The 22351-nt window shown below is 35.7% G+C and overlaps 1 protein-coding gene across 4 annotated transcripts in view; it reads right to left on the bottom strand.

The window, feature by feature from the left end:
• Nucleotides 1–22351, bottom strand: part of CSNK1A1 (casein kinase 1, alpha 1) — a 43449-nt gene that overhangs the window by 6786 nt on the left and 14312 nt on the right. Inside the window, exons 3-10 of one of the 4 annotated variants that reach the window (XM_006893708.1) lie at nucleotides 19643–19769; nucleotides 14653–14751; nucleotides 12166–12249; nucleotides 8016–8155; nucleotides 6995–7073; nucleotides 6157–6231; nucleotides 3338–3444; nucleotides 1870–1982 (exon numbers count right to left, since the gene is read on the bottom strand). In XM_006893708.1, the coding sequence (XP_006893770.1) occupies nucleotides 1870–1982; nucleotides 3338–3444; nucleotides 6157–6231; nucleotides 6995–7073; nucleotides 8016–8155; nucleotides 12166–12249; nucleotides 14653–14751; nucleotides 19643–19769 (824 nt within the window). Of the gene's footprint in view, nucleotides 1–1828; nucleotides 1983–3337; nucleotides 3445–6156; nucleotides 6232–6994; nucleotides 7074–8015; nucleotides 8156–12165; nucleotides 12250–14652; nucleotides 14752–19642; nucleotides 19770–22351 lie in introns of those variants that run through there. The other 3 variants (XM_006893710.1, XM_006893707.1, XM_006893709.1) reach the window with 3 other exon arrangements.

Below are 22351 nucleotides of genomic sequence, written 5' to 3'. Positions count from 1 at the left end.
AGAGTGGAGGGACAGCGCAGGAGGGGAAGACCCTCTATGAGGTGGATTGATTCAGTGACTGGGGTAATCAGGATGGGTGTGTCAGAGGCAGAGCGATTGGCACAGGACAGAGCAGGGTTTAGGGCTGTTGTACATAGGGTCGCTATGAGTGGCAAGTGACTCTACATCACATAACAATAAATAGGCCCCTATGGAGGTAGGGCATGCGGAGACAGAGTGCACATAACAACAACAACAACACATGATGATCTTATTATCCCAGTTGGCTACATAAATTTAGCAAGCAAAAACGGCTTTCTTTGTGGAGAAAAAGCTACTATGCATGTCAAGTGAAGCAGCCTTCCTTATAGAGACTTTACTCACTCAATGTACTGATACTATCATTAGTCCAAAGAGATTTTAAAAGCCTCAAAACAAGAAATTCAGTTTTAACTGAAATTAAAGAACTAGCGTTGGCTAGTCAGTCCACTACATTAAACTTTCAATTTTTCCCAAGTACAACAGTGGAAGCATTTAAACGTCATGATTAATAGATAAGCTGCTGGGATGAAGATGATTACATCAGTTTAAAGAATTTTCCAATTAAATATAATACTAAAAATATGGATTACACGTGAGGCTGTAAGAGCCAAGTTCAGACAAGTGAGGTCATTCAGAAATAAAAATACCCCAAAAACCTTACCTGCCAACCACATACACAAGAAAGTAGGAGAGTATTGGGGGTAAGCCCCAGAGAGTTGAAAACAAAAATAAACCAGCAAATAAAAATGACCACAGGAGTGGAACCGTCTGGCAACAGTGCTAAGAACTGGAGCTGTGTGTGCCCTAACAGTTCTACTTCTCATTCTTAGTAGCACTGAGATTATCAGAAGAAATGTAGGCTTGTTGGCATTTTCTCCATGTATCTTTAAATGGAAAGGCTTAGTTACAGATATTAATTCCACACTGGATACCGAGAGCCTGAGTATTTCACGAAGTTAAGAGGCTTTTGTTTTACATTTTTAAAAAAGCTTTTTGAAATTAAAAGCATGTATTTTTCTAGTGTCTAGGAAAAAAAAAGTGTCAAAACTTTTTCAGGTAATGGAGCATATAAGAGATCAACTGAGAGGCTCTGCAAACAGGAAAGACACTTTGGGGATAATGCCAGACTCATCTCTCAAAATTAAATCAGTTCACAATGTTCCCAGTTTAAAACCTAAACATTAGGGGTGGCGAGGCGGTGGCGTTCTGCGCGCGACCTTCAGCGCTCTGGCCGACTGGCTTGGCGTGCTAGCCCAGGTTTCCCTCGACGCACACCGCGCGTGCCCCTGTCCCCGCCAACCACCCCCCTCCCCCCAAAAAAGAAAAAGAAAAAACCTAAACATTAACATGCAGGGATGGGGTGGGGTGCGGGAATCTTAACACTGTTAGTCTAAAAGAAAGTAAAATTATCATGGCTAACCAGATTTTTTACTTAAAATCAACAAGTGTTAGGTCTAGGATTTTGGATTGATTGATTATACCGTATTCCCAACACCAAATGTTTATTTTGGAAAAGGGTTAATGAATGAGTAAAAAGATGCAGTAGTTAAAAATGACCCAAAATCCCAAGAGAAATGATATAATACACACATATATGTATATACAAATATACATATATATATGAACAAGGACATTTGGGTTTAAAGTTAGTAGTCAAATTTTCCAAGGACGTCTTTTTTTTAAATATAAGAGCCAAATTTTTTGATGTATTTGAAAACCACCTCCTTGATCTAACACTGTTAGAAGTAAACGAATTATCCAATTTTGTGTTTAATTTTTCCCTGTAACGTCACTTGGTTCTTGGCTACTAACCTTTCATGTTACTCTTGGTTTTGTCAGTTTGCTTGCCTGTGGGAGCTTGGGCCTGCTGACCCTGCCCACTGGAAGAGGCCGCCTGCTGTGCTGCTTTCTGCTTTAACATTGTCCAATCAAATGTGTAGTCATACTGATGGTTCAGGGTCCTGGAAAATATAAAATTACATGTTAATGATAAGTATCCAACTAAGAAATCCACTGAATTTTGAAGATTTTAAGGGACAGTTTTTCACAAAAGACATATTTTCTCTCTCTTTAAAAAAGTATTTTATTTTAAGGGCAAATTTCCTTTCTACAATTAGGTTGATGTTTTTGGGTACCTGTTTGTATCTCACAACTAGGGGAAAGGATATTACCATTACGGTGCTGTTGAGTCAAGGACAACGCAGTGATCCTATGATCTGAAAACTATTCTATCCTGTGTCATCCTCACAATCTCTGACTCACTCAAGTCCATTGCTATAGTAAATCCACCCAGTTGAAGGTCTTCCTGTCTTCTGCAATCCCAAACAAAGTTTCTCTCCAATTAATAGCCTCTCCTAGTCAACATGCCCAAAGTATGTAAGACAAAGTTTTATCATCCATGGAGCCGAAAGCAATCTAGCTGCACTTTCTCCGAGATACAACTGTTTATTCTTTTGGGACTCCATAAATATTCATTTCAAAGATACCAATAATTCTTCTGACATCCGTATTCACTGTTCTGCTCTCAGCAGCAGACAGTGACAGAAAAGATCAAGGCCCAAATGAGGCACACCTTAGTCCTCAAACTAACATCATTGTTGTTCAAGAATTTGAAGAGGAACCTGACTGTAGACTTTCTCAGTGTAGTATGTCTCCTTATCTCCTGACTGCTGATACCAAGTGTATTTGTTTGCTTGTAGATCTAAGATGAAGTCATTGACAGTTCCAATCTTTTCTCCATCTATCATGATGTTTGTTGCCTACTGGTCCAATGGTGAGAATTATTTTCTTGATAATGAGATGCAATCTATATTGAAGACTACAGTTTCTGATCTTCTGCTTCCAAGTGTTCTTCACTTTCAGAAAATAAGGTCGAGTCATCTGCATAACAGTGACTATACTTCCTCCAGTTCTAATGCCCATTAACCTTTCGAGTCCAGCTTTTGAGTAATTTGATGAGCATACAAATGGAATATGTGGTAATCAATTCAACTGCTAACTTTACCTAAAACAAAAGTAAAAACATTTTTCATGTATAGATCTGCTTTACGTAAGGGAGTTCTGTTGATGCATTCCTTATCAAGTTTCACGGCTAATTCAAAGGCTGAGTGTCTCTGACAGGGTTCTGAAGAGTGAAATAAAGGCAGTTTGCTCTCACTGAGTTTCATAGCTTTGGAAACACAGCAAAGGTAACTATGAGTGAGAACCAACTCACAGACTGAGTTTTCACGAATCTTCTTTATTTAAATTTACTGTTTCTTAAGAACATGCAGTGCAAACAAATTTTCCAATATAAAAAAATGTCTTAAAAACTGACCTGAAAAGAATGCGGAATAGCTGCCTCAGGTACATGTAATCTGGAGCTTCCTCAAAGCGCAAACCACGACAATAATTTAAGTACATGGCAAATTCGGCAGGAAAGCCCTATAGATTTAAGATTTAAAACACAATTAAAACCAACAAGCCAAACTCATTTTTAGAATGCATTAGTAGTTTGTAAGTACATCTTGAGAAGTAAAAGAAATACTATGAGTTGGTTTCCTCAAACCTTAAAAAAAGTCATCTTTCTATTCTTATCATTATAATTGGATAGTGTCTTTATCTTTTAATATTGATGGAGGAAACACATATGCTTTAGCTTACCTATCATATTCCTAGATTATCTGTAATTTATGTCTTCTAATTCAGTAACATCAAAAAATAGGGGAGCTCTGGTGGCCTAGTGGCAAGAAGCTACACTGCAATCCCAGAGGAACACGGTTCGAATCCACCAGATGCTCTGCCGGAGAAGGAGGCGCAATATCCTCCTGTACCAGTCAGATCTGATTTGACGGTAAACGCACACAAAATAAAATAAAAAATAAACTAAAAGGTAACCAGAAATTAATTTATGAATGTAGTAAATACATAAACAGGAAAGAATGAACAAAAAAAAAATATAGACACCACTATTAACATTCTGTTATTTCCTCTCTCTCACGCTTCTGAACACTTATAAAATAGTACCTAATGTGCACATCAAATGAAAGCATTCTCTAAAACCGAACACCTAGGTTGGTTTTCCAACCTAGTTAAACAAGTTCACATCTAAAGCTTTAATGTATCAGTACCAACAGGAAAGAAAAGAAATGAAAAGTTGAACTACTAATATAAACCCCTCTATTTTCTTTCCTCAAGAAAATGTTGATGTGGAAAGGAATGGGAAAAAAATTGCAGTTGATGGTCATCCCCCTACCTATTTGACCCACTATAAATATACTTAAAACTTCTGAGAAATTTCTCATCATTCAAATTGAAAAAGGGCAGGTACAATATTTGCAATGTTTATTTTTAATGAGTAACAAACAACAAATGGAGTTAAGTACGATTTCCTTTTTGTCATATAAAAGAAAACCACAACTTTAACAAAAGAACACTATCAGTTTGATAGAAATTAAAGCTATCACAGGCGACTCATAGCAACTCTATGAAGGAGAGTCCTCAGCACCTGTGTGTCTTTCATCCTCTCTCCAGGTTCATAGGGTTTCCTGAGGCACACTATTAAGAGGTATCAGTTACATAAAAAAAAACACTTGGGGGGGGGGAAGCATCATTTTAGTCATGTCCTTAGAAGCCATGAAGTTCTGTATAACTCATAACCCTATGAACAAATGGTATGAACCTAATCCTATCCTGTGCCATCTTCTTATATTCACTCTATTATGAATTATGTATTTTTATGATTACCAATGGGGAATGGAGGAAAACTGCAAGAGAGAGAGGGGGGGGGAGAGTGTGTGTATGTGTGTATAGGCAGTTAATTGGGCGAGAGAAAAGAGAGGGAAATGTGCAACAATGAATGAAAATCTTTTCTGTAAACTTGTTAAAATCACAAAACAGTAAGTTAAAAAAACTAAAGTGTCAATTTCAAGGTTTTTTTCAGTGTGCAAAAATGACCAACTTGTAAGTCAGATGAGACTTTTTCTTCTTTGAGCTGCACAGAAATGAGGATGTTATGCTTCCCAAAGCACACAGATTTTAAAAATTCCTATGTATGGACTATAATGTAAGAGTATTTTATTTAAAACAAATCTCAGATTTTCAGAAAAGATAGATCATGCAAAGTCATCTACCCTTCAATACTCTTTGTTGTAGACAAGCAGAAAGGTCAGAATTGTAGATGGGGAGACATTTAAAAGGCATCTCTATTTCCCTAGTCTACAAAATATCAGCTCATGTTTCTTTTAACACTGCATCATTCATTCATTCAGATAGCATTTTTTAATTATTTCAAGTGTAAAATTATTTTATGGAAAACTTGAAAGGGATCACAGTTATCCTATTTTCCATCATGGTCTAAACTTTTAATTATACTATTATACTATAGTTGGTCAATAGTTATATAATTGCTACCAAGCCCAAGGTCTTTCATTCATAGGGTCGTTATGAGTTGTCTACAACTCGACAGCACTTACAATAATGACAACATTGAGAGAGCTACAGTTGGCCTAGTGGACAGAAAGTTATGCTACCAAGCCCAAGGCAGGTGATTTTAGTCTGTGTCCCTCAGGCCTGGTTTTAATTGTTTTTGGTCAAACATTCTTCTAATTGTTTTTGGTATAGCACTGTTTTTGGTATAGTACTGGTCTGTGCATTTCTCTACAGAGGCAACTCATGGTTGCTGTGATGCTAAACACTGTAACACTGATGTGCCAAATGTGATAATGGTTACCACCTATGGTGGACAGGGTTTGGTGGAGCTCCCCAGTTAAAACAGCTTGGAAGTAGGAGTGGCATCCACTTCTAAAATGGCTTGCCTCCGGAAACTTCAATAAACGGGTCTTTTGTGGTCTTTTCCTTGACTCAGGTCTTTCATTTTTAGGGTCACTGTGAGTCATCTATGACTTGATGGCACTTAACAAACAACAACAACATAGCTGGACAATAGCTATTTTGAATTGACTCAGGGCTTCAAACTGAGCTGAGCTGGTAATGAACCAGATCAGATTTAAAGTTCTATTTCCTCAAGCCATTGAGTAAATCTGAAATGGTAAATAGCTACCTAACAGGATGTTTTAAGTTTTACCTAACAAGTAAGTACTTCCATTTTGAGTTATTAAAAAAACCAAAAACAAAAACACCATCAAACATACTTACTTTACATAAAACTTCAACAGGAGTGGACATCTTTTTTTCAGTAATCTTTTCAAATAGTTGTTTCTTTGTTGCAGCCTGGAGAAAATGAAAAATTCAATCACATAGTAAATATTACTATACTATTAATATACTAAACAAAATAATGGAGATCCAAGAGAAGTCTTAAGGCATAATTTTAATACACATAAAAATGCTTCTGGTTTTAACATTTGTTAGTTTTTGAGGAGTCTCAAGATGCTATTTTACTATTAGGAAAAGGTGAGTTTATCAAAACAACAAAATGTAAGAACAGATGGGGTCAAATTTGGAAAAACAAGGCAAAACCAAAAGTAGACCAATTTAAAAAAAAAACCTGTCCTTGTTAGATGGTGTCATTATAAAGTTAATTGTATAAGAATATTCTCAAGTCACAAGTCTCCGCTCTTTTAAGTCACAGCCCTCTCCCATCCAGATACAACCCAGAAGGAGTTACCAAAGAGTGGCAGCTTATTGGAAACTCTTCTTCAGTCATAATGGGATTACTCTGATTTGGAATGGACATTAGAAGTTAACTTGTGGGAGCTCTAGTGGGAAAAGGCTGCATAGTAATGCCAAAAACATGCTGTTCAAATCCACCAGCTGCTCCTCAGGAGAAGGATGGGCAGTATCTTCCAGTGCAATTAACTGCCTCTGAAAACCTGCCACTGGGTCAACTATGGGTCAGTTCCGACTCAACAATACACAACAAAAACAACAGAGCTTGTAATAAAGAAAATAGGGGAAATAAAGCTAATTTGTCCAATATGTACTTCTATTTCTGAAAAGAAAAGGAAATTTACAATGTGAACCTGTAACTTACCTTTAGTCCTTGCCATGGCAGGCTTGTTCTATTAAAATACATCAAAACATATCCTAATGATTCCATGTCATCTCGGCGACTAGAAAAGAGAATTTCAGGAGCTGATATTATTATGGGTAGGTACACAAGAAGAAAGTTTCCTAAATTAAGATAGAGTACTATTCAAAGTCCCTCACAGTGCCTCTTTTAAGAAGGTACTTGTCATAAACAAAATTATGAAAATAAATAGTTCTAGTTTTTTAAAGAGCAGCAAAAAATTTCAGCTTAGCAACTCTCTAAATAAGGTTAATGAAAATACTGGATTCCAAGTTTTAGAGAAGCTAATAAAAATAAGGAATATTGGTAAGAATATACATTTTAAAGCTAATTAAACATTTATATGAAAGCATGTGTAGATTTATACAGATATGTAATTATATATATGTACATACACAGAGCCTTGTGATACTTTGGTCTACAAAAAGACACATTATTTAATCACATGTATTCATGTGCATCACTCTGAAATGCATAAAGCCCAATATCAGCATTAAAAAATATCGTCAGCTAAATATGAAACATCAAGCTAAAATTGCATTTCGCTTTTAACTCTTCCATCATAAGGTATTCTCTTCCCCAGAGATTTTTTAATGAAGAAATTAAGAAATCTCATTTAAATGGCTTCCCTGTATTATTAATGCAGCAGGTTAAAAGATTAATAAGCATCACTCAAATGTTCAGCCAATGTTTGGCTAAATAAACGTTTAGACATTTTACAAATGAATTCAAATACTTCAAGTATCAATTAATGGCAACTGCTACAAATAGGACACTCAATGCCATCAAGTTGGCTGACTCCTAGCAACCCTTTATCAGGTTTCTGAGGCTGTAAACTTAATGGAAGAAATGCCATCCTACTCTCATGGAGAATGGTGGATAAGAACAGTAAACACGAGGCCTTTTGGTTGGCATGGTAACTTTCTATGGATTAGGCCACCAGAACTCTACAAATATGGTAAGACTATCCAATTTTCAAACTCACCTCTGTTCAATACCAAGATGTGCATTGATGCTAGCATATCGGGCAGTGCCAGTAAGATTTTTATCTTCTCTGTATGGTATGTGTTGTCGTGTCCTGTTGTCTCTGTACTTTTTGGCCAAACCAAAATCAATAAGGAATAACTTTAAAAGAGAAATAAATAAACATTAGGTTTCCAACTTTGCTCATGTAAATGGGTTCTTACTTATTAATGGCATTTATTCAATCAAAATAGACATCAGAAGCAGAATAAGACTTAACACTCCATCAAGAAATCAAGTATAGGTAAGTGGTTTATCCTGTTGCTTACATATTTTTAATTATATAATCAAGAGCCTATCTTTTATACATTTCTAGCGAAGAATGATAGCAAAGTTGAAAACTATGCTGTCTGCTATAATGAAACCTGACATCCTGTTGTTACTCATACTAAACACAAGGGTTTAAAAAAACCAGACAATCTCAAACCCCTTCCTCCTATTATAAAGGTTCAATGTGTCACTAGAACGCTCATTATCTAAATGAAGATAACACTGACAGTTTGATATTCCCAATAAAAATCACAATTTTTATTAACAAAATTACTCTATTTCTTAAGGAAACATGTTACTATTATATAAATACTCAGGCTAAACATCTAAAAGATGACAAGTTAGCTATGTATCTGTCTCTCTCAAGGTGGCTTACAATTACATTTTAAACATAGCAACAACAACTAAAAACCAAGCTAGTACTTTAGAGCAAAGTAATGCTTTGTAATGTCTCATTTATATGGCACCCAGGGAGTGGTGTTGTGGGGAGCCATTGAGTTGGAACTGACTCATAGTTTGACCTTCCAGTAGGTTTTCAGAAGTTGTAAACTGCACGACAGGTGATTCTGGATTTGAACTGAGTTGACTTCAGGCTGGCAGCACAACTCCTTACCAGTAGGTCACCAGAGCTCTTCTAGCAAAATAATAAGTCACTTATCCAGAATGTAATTAATTCAAGTTTACTCTAATACTCTCGGAGAGGGAGTAAACCAAAATCCTTGATGAGGAAAACACCTTTTTCCTCACATCACCCATCTACCTACAATCTAACTAATTTTTGAGTATCATAAAAATCACTCATTACATTGCTATAATCTGCAAAGATTATCAAAGTAGGCAAGCTACATGTTATTCTATTAGACAGCCTTGCCATATTGTTCTTTTCTAGGTCTGCCTCACTTTTTTGTTCTATTAGTCATAAATTAGGGCTTTCCAGCCATAGTTCACACTCTTAATTTGCTAGGGAACTATAATCCAGTCAGAAAAAAATCAATATAGAGTACTGAGTGATTTAAGGGGGTCAATGAGTTGGGGAATGGGAAGAGTGCTAAACCAACTAGTCCTCTTAGGAGAATGAGTAACAGTTGTTTCCAGCTAAGTACTACAATCTAGTCTCAGTTATACTTTGCATAGTATAAGGTCTGACATACTTTCCCCACATGAACAATGAGATACTTTTTTCTCTTGACCTAATTTACATATATATTAGATACCTTTTAAATATATATTATTTAGACCAAATTCTTACTAAATATAATGAAAAGCTAATTTCATAATCAGCTAAGTTATGAAATATGGAAAAAATAAAGCTCACATGGTAAATTTTGATATGCAAACCACTCAGCATACAAACAGCACAATGACTTTTGTTATGTAAATAAAAATTATAGCTAAGTTCTGCAAATTCATACTGAAACAAAACATGGGAAAAGGAAACATGAAAGAACCACCAGCTTCATAGTATTTTAAATATATTCCAAGAAATGTGGATTTTGAAGGAACAATTATCACAGACTCTCCTCTGAAGAGCTATTCTTAGACTGTCTTTTTAGTATTTCAATATCGTAGAGAAAAACGGAACACTGATGTGATCATATATTGTTAATTTTATCCACAGATACATCTATATACAAAGCGCCATTTAAGATCCAATAACCAGACCCAACTAAAAGAACTGTGATCTTTCCTTCCACAACTCTAAAGAGGAAGAAAAAAAAACAACCCAAAAACAAAAAACAACCATCTATCAAGTAAACTAAATACATCAATGCTTTCATCCTACACATTTAATAACAAAACTAAAAACTAGGTAACCAATTTAAAATCTTCGTTCCTCATAAAAATAAATCTACAAAAGAAATATGATGCTAAAAAAAGTATACTACTATTAAGCAAAAGAAAGGAAAACTACTTGAAATTAAAAAAAATCACTCTTAGAACCTCATTATCTTCTGGTACTCATCATCAAGGCCCTTTAGCAGCTGTGCATCAGGAATCTAAAAACTAAGATCTAAAGACTTTGATACAATCAAAGAACCACAAAGGCAGAACCAAATGCATAAAAGTCAATATCCAGGAAGGCACAAGACAGTGTATTTTTCGGGTTTTTTAAAAGTAGTTTTTTAAACAATGTTAAGATAATGTATGTATTATTATTTTTATGTTGTGTAGCAACAAATCGGATCTGACTAGTACAGGAGGAGGTTGCCCCTCCTTCTCCAGCAGAGCTTCTGGTGGATTTGAACTGTACACCTCTGGGATTGTAGTGCAGCTCTTGCCACTAGGCCACCAGAGCTTGCCAAGATAATGTATTTTTATTGATTGGCACATGCAAAAGGAGGAACTAATTCCTTTGGTGGTTAAATTGTGGATTTTTAAAGTAATGATATATTCTAAACAAAAGTTGTACCTACACCTTATTCTTCAAAGGTAAAAATTTCTTAAAAACTAGTATTTTGATAAACTGGAAATTTCATCTTTTATAGGTGAATTTTCTCTAGAAAGGTTCTATATTTTTAAAAAAAGAAAGGTTCTATTTTTTTTTTTAAAAAAGGTTCTATTTTTAATTTTTTATACTAACAATTTTTCTTCTACCTCAGGATATTCTATAAAATCAAGGTCATTTCTCCTCAAAACAAGCTAACATATGTAGATAATATAAACAATTGAAAACAACTTTATGTATACTATTTATGCTATAAAATGTAAAATATAATGGAAATGATAAGTAAATGAAGGTACAAGAATTTTAAAATTATATAATCTCATACTGCACGTAGTTATCTCAACTCTAAGCCTTTTTTCCAACCAAAATTTGTCACCATAAACAATATTTGTCTATGAAAAGAATTTTCAAAACCTTCTTAGTATTAGGAGGTGCCCTGTAGAATAATCCCGAGTATCATGGAAAAGGATTTACAAGACAATGTAGCAGATATATGTGGGTAATTACAATTCCCACAAGGTAAAATCTTATATAAAATGTAACACTTTTCTTTTGGGATCATTAGTTATGTCACTATCACCTTCTAAATATATAAGTAAATATAGTAAGTATAGGCAAGATTAAATTTGTGATTCAAACTCAGTAAAATTAACTTCTACAAAAGTAAACTTGGTATTTGAGACATTCTACTTAAGAGCTGAGCATCTGGATATTTACTGGGCTGTTTAATATATCTAGCCTACAAGAAAACAAAAATCATCAGATTATACAGTCATCTATCTGAAGCATTACCAATGTATCATTTTAATTGATGAAGTTCAACTATAGGAATGCTTTATTGTTAAGAACAAGATCTTCTGGTTAGAAAGTACACAGTGCTTTTTAACCAGAGATTTGATTCTAGTTGAACGAATTCAGACCAAGATCAAGTCTAGAAATACTAGGTCTGAAAGGTGATCTATACTTACCTGAGTTCATCATTAGGGAAGGGAAGAGAGGTGAGGTAGGACATTCATTAAGCAGTGATCGACTGAATAGATATATTTCATGCATTAAATTCTGCAATGCCAAATACATATTCAAACTTTTTACCTGAAGTTTACCGTTAGGTAAAGAATTTCAATGAGATCAACATACCATTTCTTTATATAGATGTTAGAGCTCTAATTATAATCCCATTTTTCATTTTCTAAACTTTGTAAGTTTATGTAAAAGCCACAAAGAAACATCTTAGTAATATTATGTTTGCCAAGTATGTCTGAATAATGCCAACGTAAGAGGTGCTTGAACAAGATCTACATTCTCCAGAATAAAACAAAAATAATAAAAATAAAACAATAAAAAAGAAGAGCACATGAATTTGGGATTGAGGTTGGAATAGGAGACAGTTTCAGACCTGGTTTAATCCTGAGAAAGATGGGTCCTGAGAAGTACTAACAGTCATGCTTCTTTTCCTCTTCCCCACTGGAGATTCTAAACACTAAACAGACAATAGAGGGTGGCAGTGCATCAAACAGTATTGCTTACATTGCAACAATGGCCGGCGCAGACAGGCAACACCGAGGCATTAAAGAAAGAACAGGGTAGCCAAATGCCATCCTTCTTCCACCAAGCACTGTAGCGTCTCAGTTTTCCAAATAAAAAAAATCACATTCTCAAGAATATTTGAATCCTAGAAAATGCTCAAATTTTTTAATGCCACTATATTGTGTCACTGCCTGAAATAGGGATAGCAATGGTGACATTTGGCTCTTTGATTTCTTTAACTCATAAATGGGAATTTGGATCTGCAATCTTTGCTGCCCTTCCCCCCAAAAAATATTGTATGGGGGTAACAAATCTTCAGTAAGGAAGAGGTAGAAGGCATTTAGTCACCTTAAAATTTCTTTGTAATAAGCATGCAGGGCTGATTATTAGAAATGATGTGCAAATTCACCAAGACTTGGAGGTTACTCCTAAAACATCAAATTCAGAACAATTTTTCAAATAAAAAAATTTTTTCTTTAAAAAGTGACATCAAAAGCTTCCCCAAACTAGGCCTCTCCCTCTACTAACAGAAAAGTATCAGAACAAGTTGGCTGTAGAATCCAGGCTTTCAAATTTGGCATTTTAAAACTGGAATACCAACTACATAAATAAAACACCAGTTCAAAATGTTGTTCAAGAGAAGTTATTTGATATGGACCCTCATTTTAAATAAAACCCTTTCTACCTCAGGGTTTCTCTGAAACTGTACAGCAGCAAGCAGTTTCACAATTCTTTCTGATAGCTATAGAGAGGACAAGCCCTAAAGCCCTTAATCACTGGGGAACCTGGATTTCTTAACACAACTAAGCAATTAGCAAACTGCTTTTGACCAAAAAAAAAAAAAGAGAGAGAGAAAGGAGAAAAAAAAAGGCAGGGGCATATTACTTAGGCCATCATCTAATTTCAAAGTACAAAAAAAATCATGCACTGCCACAATAATCTAAAATGGCTATGCAGAACACAGATAACTTGGGGATAATTAATGAATTTTTAGGGATAAGAAAATGGAAAGGTGAAGCTAAGAAATGGCCAACAGAAGATAGTCAAACTGACTGGAAAAAATCAAGACCAGTAATTTTTTCAACTGAATTACCAGGTTTTGTAACAAGAGGAAGAACCTGGATGCTTCATGGAAAAACTACACAGGATTTTTATTTAAAAAAAAAAAAGAAAAGAAAGAAAGAAAAAAAAAAAAAGATGCAATTTGGGAATAAGCTATGTAGATTAAACTCTTCATTATTTAAAAAAATCAGTTTCAACGTTCCCCCCTCCCCAAAAAAACCTTTAAAAATTTTTTCCTAAGCTTGGTCAGATCAAGTAATGTCTCAAACATTAACAAGTAACATCAATTCTAATAGTGACTCCAAGTTGGCATTCATACAGGCAAACAAAGGTAAACATTTACAGCTACAACTAGAAACATCAAATATTCCCTAATGGTTAAAACAAATGGGAATCTTCCTTTCAAAAACAAATCAAAAATACCAATAAAAACAAAAAAGTCCCCAAGTTGTCCTGAAGTTGAGAGTTTCCATCAGATCATAACATGCTTAGTGCATTGCCAATGCTGCCTGTCTGCCCGAGCTCAACATTTAATTGATATATTAAGCAATTTACTCAAACTAATCAATGAAGTAAAAATGTGAACATAATTAGTTTCTAACTACAGTCATGCGCCACTATCTAAAACCCAATTACCCCATAAATTCAGTCATCCTCAGAGAACCAAATGAACACTAGTTTTATTATATGAATGCTCTTTTCACGTAATTATTTTCCTTTAAAAAGGAGGACAGAGATCCCACCCAAGTAAGAAATTGTCAACTACTTTGGAAGCAGGCCCAAAAGTTATCCTTATGAATACAAATCCAAGGAATTCTTATTATCAACTATGCTTAGTCAGCAAATGTTAACACTATGGTGACAGATGGGTCAGTAGTTCCCACACTGGCATAAGCACATATTATAGAGAAGTCACACTTCAGAGCCAACGGTTAAAATGGATTTTTTAGCATTCAGGAGAAAAAAAAAGTGTGATTTTTATATTATCCAAGTGAATGTAAAATAGATACAACTATTCAATAGCTAAAAAAGGTAGATAATTACAATTCATTATAAAGCTTTGGAATTTTAAATTTCCATATTAAGGTAACTAGCCTTGGTTGGCTAAGCTATAATTTATTTCAAGTTACTAAGTTAATAGAGTTAGCTGATTATTTTCTAACACAAACTTTCAAAGCAATTTTCAAAAGCAAAGTGAACTTACTATGGCTTTTTAAAGACTAAAGTTTACCAAAGCAATTCTTGGAGATATTACAGTCTTCGTTTTTTCTCATGCAAAGAGTGTATGACTAACCTTATTACAGTGACGCCCAATACCCATTAGGAAGTTATCTGGTTTAATGTCTCTGTGTATAAAATTCTTTGTATGCACATATTCAATTCTACTGATCATCTGTAAAACAAAAGGGGAAAGGAAATATAATTAAGTGATTTAATTAATGAAAGAAAGTAATGCATTTTCCAATGTAAACTTGTTTCAAATTACTGCTGTTAAAATGTCACAAGTATGTTTTGAGAGTACACAAAAGCAGCACTGAAAATATCAAATCGAAGAGGCACCAACAGGCATTGGTTAGATAAACAGAAAAACAAAACAGGAGCTCACCCAATCTTATTCTCAAATGAAGCCCACCTGGGACTGTGTGTGCCATCAAAGTGGGAGGTAGCTCACAGGAGGCCACATTGAGTGGCGTGCAGCTCAGGCCCATTGTACAGCGGCAGCTGCCCAAGCCAAGTGTGGCAGTGAGCAGCTATACCAGGCAGGTAGAGGTGGGAGGTATGCTCACCTGCTCCCCTCACTTGCCCAACTAGAGAACAAGAACCATGGGGTGGCCCATCTCTAGGCCAGGAGCCCTCATTAGCTGGGCACACATGCCCTCTCATGCTTTGTGTTTACCCCACCCTCTTATATATCCTCCTACCTTTCTTTCCAAGCATGATGGCCCTCTCTAAGAACTGGTCCCTCCTGGCCACAAATCTGAAGTACGTGAGACAGTGTTTCAAAATCCTTGCCTCCAAGCAGCAGCCTGGTTTTACCCCCTCTAGGATAGACCTATTTGTTCTCTTAGCAGTCCATGGTATGTTCAATACTTTTGCCCAGCACCACAACTTAAAGGCATTTATTCTTCTGCCATCCTTAGTCATTGTCTGCTCTCTGATACATGGCAATTACAAAGACCATGGCTTGAATCAGGAACACAATGAATCAGGAACACTCGTCTCTAGACTTATGTCATTATTCCTCAGCACTCGAGAGGTCCCTGACAGCAGATTTTCCTAATCCATCTTTTGATTTCCTGGATGGTGGTACCAGAGTGTTGATTGTGGAACCAAACAAGCTGAAGCTGTTAAAAATCTCTCCAACATCTATCATGATGGTGCCAATTGGCCCTGTAGTGAGAATCTTCGTTTTGTTTTTTTTTAATGTTGGGCTTCAATCCATATTTAAGGTTGCAGTCCTCGACCTACTGCAGAAAATGCCTCATGTCCTCCTCAGTTTCAGTAAGCAAGGTTGTGTCATCTACATAAGACAGGTTGTTGATAAGCCTACCTCTAAGCCTAATGTCAAATTCCTCTTCACGGAGTTCAACCTCCTGGATGATCTATTCCACCTACAGACTGACAAAGTATGGAGAAAGGATGCATCCCTGGCATACACCTTTCCTGAATTTGAACCATGTAGTGTTTCCCTGGTTTTTTCTGGACTGCCTCCTGGTTCAAGTATAGGGGTCACATGATGAGCACAATCAAATGTTCTGGGATTCTCATTCTTCTCAAGGTTAGCCACAATTTGATGTGAGTCACATTGTCACATGCTTTTTTGTATAGTCAATGAAACACAGACGAACATTCTTCTGGTATTCTCTGCTTTCAGCCAAGGTCGATGTCACATTGGCTATGATATCCCGAGCACCTAAGCCCCCATGGCCTGCCCATATGGCAGCTCTCTGTTGATGTACTGTTTCAGTCATTGTTGGATAAGCAGGATCTTGCATGCATGTGGTATTAATGAAACTGGTTTGATAATTTCCACATTCTAGTATTCTTAAAAACAAATTAATACTCTATGATTTAGAAATGTATTTTTTCCCCATTGTTCTCCAACTCATGGCAGTGTGCAGGCTTCTTGAAAGATGCTGCCAGACTGCTTTTGAAAGTTATTATTGTAAAAGGGCTTTGGGCCTTTTGTTCATGGGGTCGCTATGACTCATGCTCAACTGGAAGGCAATCAGTAACAGTTGAGTAGAGCTCACAGTAACCCGATAACAACAGATCTGAATGAACCCTGTCATAGTGTTATCATGTGACATACTGCATCCCACTGCTTCATTCACTATGTCACTCTATCTTGCTAAGAGTATTTACTCTCTTTCAATGTTCCAAGAAACAGACCCACCTAACAACACGCTCAAAGTGTGTGCAACAAAGCATCTTCCTTGCCTCCAAGAAGCAATTTGTCTGCATTTTCTCCAAGATTTATCTTACCTACTTGTTCTTTTTGCAGGCTACAAGAATTCATAGTTCCATCAATATTCTTTTCCCTAATTTTATTTTAGTACTTTTTTTATTTTCCTAATTGGATAAGTGCAAGGAAGTAGAAGTACATGTACAGATAGTATACGTACTTGGGTATAAAAGTTCCTGAAAGAAGATAAAAGACTTTGGTCACTTAATTTACATCTATGTGTCCCAGCTAGATAATATCCACCATTACATTATGACTATTACAACACTGGGAAAGATCAAACAAAAGATAATTAAAGGCTCAAATTACTGACACTTCAAGTGTTACCTATCATTTACAAGCAAGATTTAACAACTGCTTTTCAGCAACTCCTTGCCCATGTTACCAGTATACTCAACAAAGATGCCCACCGTAGAACCACCTATAGCATCTTAGTTTTCCACCATTTTGCACTCTACTTAGCTCTGAACCCTTCCCTATCCTCAGCCAGTCTGACTCCAACACACCTAATCTCATCACCCCAGTTACTGTTGTCAATCCATCTCATCTAAGGACTTCCTCTCCTGCACAGTCCCTTCACCTTTCTAAGCATGTTCTTTTTTAAAGGACATCTAAAGACTGGTCTTTCCTGGACAGCTGCCTAAAGTATGTGAGACAGAGCTTCAAAATTCTTGCCTACAATGAAAACTTGGTTTCATCCTAAGACAGACCTATTTAATATTCTCTTAGCTGTCCATGGTATATTCAGTACTCATCTCCAACACCACAACTCAAAGGCAGCAAAATCAATTCTTCTGTCGTTCTTAAATCATTGTCCAGCTCTCTGATGCAGTGCATATAGCTGCAAAGACCATGGCGTGGATCAGGAACACCTTAGTCTCTAGACTTATGTCATTGCTCCTCAGCACTCTAGAGAGGTCCTTGACAGCAGACTTCCCCAATGTAATTCATCTTTTGATTTCCTGACTGCTGGTGCCAAGAGTGTTAACTGTGGAGTCAAGCAAGCCGAAACTGTTAACAACTTCAATTTCTTCTCCATCCATCATAAAGTTGCCAGTTGGGCTAATGGTGAAACTCTTTTATCATCTTCTTTATTGACATTTTTTTTTAAAAAATGTATGTGTGTGTGTGTGTGTACTGTTGAATCTGATCCTACTAGTACAGGAGGACATTGCCCCTCCGTCTCCAGGGGAGCACCTAGTGGATTTGAACTGCACGCCTTAGGGATTTCAACACAGCTTCTTGCCACTAGGTTATCAGAGCTCCTTAAAACTCTGTCTTCTTAATTTTGAGCTTCGATCCATATTGAAGACTATAGTCCTTGACCTTCTGCAGCAACTACTTTAGGTCCTCTGCAGTTTCAGCAAGCAAGGTTACAGAATATAATCAATATGAATTATGCCTCAGTTCATAATGTACCACCAATAGATCATTATAAAAATCTGCTAATATTTGTCTGAGCCAACTGGTAGTTTTTGTTAAGCTCTGAGAACATCAGATACTGATTATAGAAAGTGAACACTAATTCTAATCCTCTCAATTTAGATTACAGACAAATTCCACCTCAATTGTTATAACCTCATTTTACTTTCTAACTTCTTGAATATTTCTAACAACATAAATGCCATTTTCCTTTGCAGTACTGTCTTATGCACATTTAGTATAATATGAAGTACTTCTAACAATTTATGATTCTTAGAACAAATCTTGACCAAAATTTGACCTATATATTAATAAATTCCTATTAATAGTTTCCTACTATCTTTACTGTTATCTTTCCCCCTCAAATCTTGTTCCTGGCCCTATTCCTCCCACACTAAGCTAGGTTTCTCATTTCTCAAGGTCAAAAGGTAAAAAAACCTAAAAAAATAGACTAACTCAATCATTAGACAATACATGAACTGTAACCATTTTATCTTCAAAATTCCTCTGGGTTTACTTAAAACACCATCAGTGACACAAAGATACCATCTAACTGGTGAAAAATGCTTCTTCAGTTTATTTTAGCACTCTATTCCCCTGAAAACATAGCTTTCATAATCAAAACTCATTGCCACTGGGTTTCTGAAGCTGTAAAGCTTGACAAAAAGGCTGGCCCATCTTTATCCAAGAGAGCACCTGAGAGATTTTAATCTATTATCTTTCTGTTTGTAGCCCCCACACCTACCCTATCACGAAGGTCCCACATAAAACACACATATAATACTAACTACAGAATACTAACTACATCAATGTATAAAAGAAACCTGAAAATCCAGATTCTTGGAACAAATCCTCTTCCAATACCAAGGGATTACTGTGTATGCACATGTATTTACCTACACCTATCCACTAAAAATCTTACAAGTAAAACAATTACATTCATGAGGAAACAATATCTCACTTGAAATTATAGAAGACAACCACCTCAAGTTATGAATGTCACACTCACAGATTCATTATTTGTCTTTTAATATTATGTAAAATTACCCTTACTTGGAAAGGACTAAAACAAAAACATTCTAACCTTTCCATTTGTTACACAGTGGCTTTTAAAATCATTACAAGTATCTCTTCATGTATTAGAGTAAAGCCAAATAAGAATGTGTGTACTGCTTCCAACTCAACCTACAAAGTAAGATATATTAAAAGATATATTTTATATACTTGTAATATAATACCTGAATGAGTATCTCCTCCTATCACAAAAATATTTTTAAAAGAAATGGAACATTTAAGGTTAAAGAAACAGCATACGTGGTCATATTCTAGAGTTCTGAACAAACAGAAGTGGGATTAGAAGTAGCCCCAGTTTCTAGTTTCATCAACTCTAACGTACCTGGTCAGCTAACATAAGTACAGTTTTCATTGTGAATCTTCTTGAACAAAAATTGAAGAGGTCTTCAAGACTGGGTCCAAGAAGATCCATGACTAGCACATTGTAATCTTTTTCTTGACCATACCACCTAATAAACAAAAAGTGGAAGAGAGAGCATTGTAAAAAATTATCACCAAATTTTTAAAAAATTCTTAAGCCCTAAGAACACAAGTTTTCCTTCACATGATAAACTCATTGTTTATGCAAGGATGGTTCAACATTAGAAAAATCAATATAAGACATCAAGAGAATACAGGAAAAGGTCCCATGATCACCTCTGAGGGAAGAAAAACATTTGATAAAACTCAACATCCTTTCTTGATGAAAACCCTAAATAGAACCCAAATATAATTTAAGTTAGGGAATATGTTTAAAGTGAAAAGCTATTACATATAACAGAGAAAGACTGAGAAACAAGTTTCTGGGTTTGCTCTCCACATTTATTCAATATTGCCTAGCCAGAACAATATGGCATAGGTGACCATCCCCCCAAAAAGAAGGGAATTCAAATTATAAAATGTGCAAAATTATCTTTACTTGAAGATTACATGACCTACAAATATATTACATCAAAACATCCTATAGTTAATAGAGAAGTTTAGCTAGATTGCCAGGTACAAGGTCAGCAAACAAGAAACCAGACTTCTTCCATAAACCAACACTGAGAAAAAAGAAATTAAGTAAATCCTTTTAAGAGAATAAAGTTAGGGGTAAATCTGTCCAGGGACACAGTGGGACTTAATCCATGCAAAACAACAACAAAACCCCAAAAATCCATTGCTGAAAGAGGTGAAACAGTTCAAATGGGAAGATGTATATTCTGTGATCACAGATTAGTTATGTTAAAAATGTCAGTGCAACCTACAGATTCAACATAGTCTCGACCAAAACTACACCTCTTTTTACAAAAATAGAAAATCCTCAATTTTACATAGAAAAGACAAGAAGCCCACAATAGCTAAACAATACTGAAAGAACATTTCCTGATTTTAAAATTTATTGATGGGTGGAAGAACCTCTCCAATAAATGGTGCTGTGAAAATTGGGTTTCCACATGCAGAAAAATCCAACAAGATCTATTTCCTATGCCACACCCTATCAAATAAAGAAAATGTGCGAACAAAAAAATTTTTTTACAAAAAAAGTTTTCAAATTAGCAATAATCGTGCCTTGGACAGACCTCATGAGCTGTAATATTGCCACTGTGCAAAGCTACCAAAAACATTCTTAAAAAACCTCACCACTCCCCTTAAATACCCTCCTCCCCACACGACTTATAAACTCCCCTTTTAACTCTTGTCAGACTTATCATTCATCAATGTATTTTTTTAGTGATTGTTGTGTACCATAGAGTCTAAGTGACCCTCCAGCAGGCTTCAAGGCTGTTAACTGCACAGGGGGAGACTGCCTATCCTTTTCCAAGGAGCAGCTGGTAGATTCAAATCATGTGCCTTTGGAATTGCAGATAGGCTACGAGAGCTCCGAAAAGAAATGAAACATTAAAATTAAAAAACTGTTATTCAGGAAGAAATTTTACTGAAGGCACATATCTAATAAGAATCAAGTAGCACAAAGTTGTTTTGTTCCATGGAGGAATCTACCCATAGCTACAGAGCTGACCCTCCAATGGGTTTTCAAGAGGGAGTAAACCACAGGGTGGAAGACTGCCCACCCTTTCTCTCAGAGCAGCTAGTGTATTGGAAATCCATGCCTTAGGGATTACACCATAGTTTACCACTAGGCCACCAGAGTGCTGTATCTACCTATCTATCTAATTTCAAGAACTTAACAAAAATAACTCAATCATAAAGAAAAGTCAAGTTATGCCTGCTTTTATTGCTTGCCCTCTAAACCTATACAGAAATTACATCTAATTAGAAAAAAACAAAATGCAAGATGAGATACATATACTAAAAGATTAATGGACATTAGATGGAGCTACAGAAGTCTTTTGAAAATGGTTTGTTGCCAGTCAGATACTGAAAAGATAAAGGATAGGGAAAACAGAAAAGGATATACCAAGACAGGCCCAAAGCAAAAACAAACATCACAGACTGTAAGGCTGTTATAGAAGGAAGAAAAGAAACTAAACAAACATTTCAGAGCTGTACTACAGACTCATCAATGGCAGAACTTTATATTCTGTAAATAACTAGAGAAACAGTTTTTGGTTAATGTGAAACATAGATTAGTTATTTCAGAATTAGTCTTTGCATTTGAAAACAGTATGAAAATGGAAAAGTAGAGAAGGTGTGACAATGACAAGAGGGCCAACTGGTGGTACAGTGGTTAAAACAAAAGTAAGTAGTGTGAACCTACCAGCCACTAAGTCCAGCAGCCAGTTTCTAGAAAGATAAAATCCCTGAGAATCCTAAGGGGCAGTTCTATTGTGTCCTATGGTGTTGCTGTCAATCAACTTGAAGGCAATAGGCTTGATTATATAATAGTTGGAGTTCTGAAACTAAGTATTTTTTTTTGAGAACTCTCTTAATAAAGTCGAAAATATTCAGAGAAAATAACCAAAAGGATAAAATATCCCCAAGTACTGTTAAAGATTTCTAAAAATGAGAAATAACAGAATTCCTTTTAAATGAAAATACTAAAGTTTGTATTGGCTCCTTAAATTGTTCATACTTATGAACATGAGAGCCAAATATATATATATATATA

The sequence above is a fragment of the Elephantulus edwardii genome, unplaced genomic scaffold, assembly GCF_000299155.1.
Source record: "Elephantulus edwardii isolate Elephantulus edwardi_28Jun2011 unplaced genomic scaffold, EleEdw1.0 scaffold00130, whole genome shotgun sequence".
NCBI lineage: Eukaryota > Metazoa > Chordata > Mammalia > Macroscelidea > Macroscelididae > Elephantulus > Elephantulus edwardii.
Note: the sequence above shows the minus strand (reverse complement) of the source record. Positions and strands in the feature narration are given on the sequence as shown.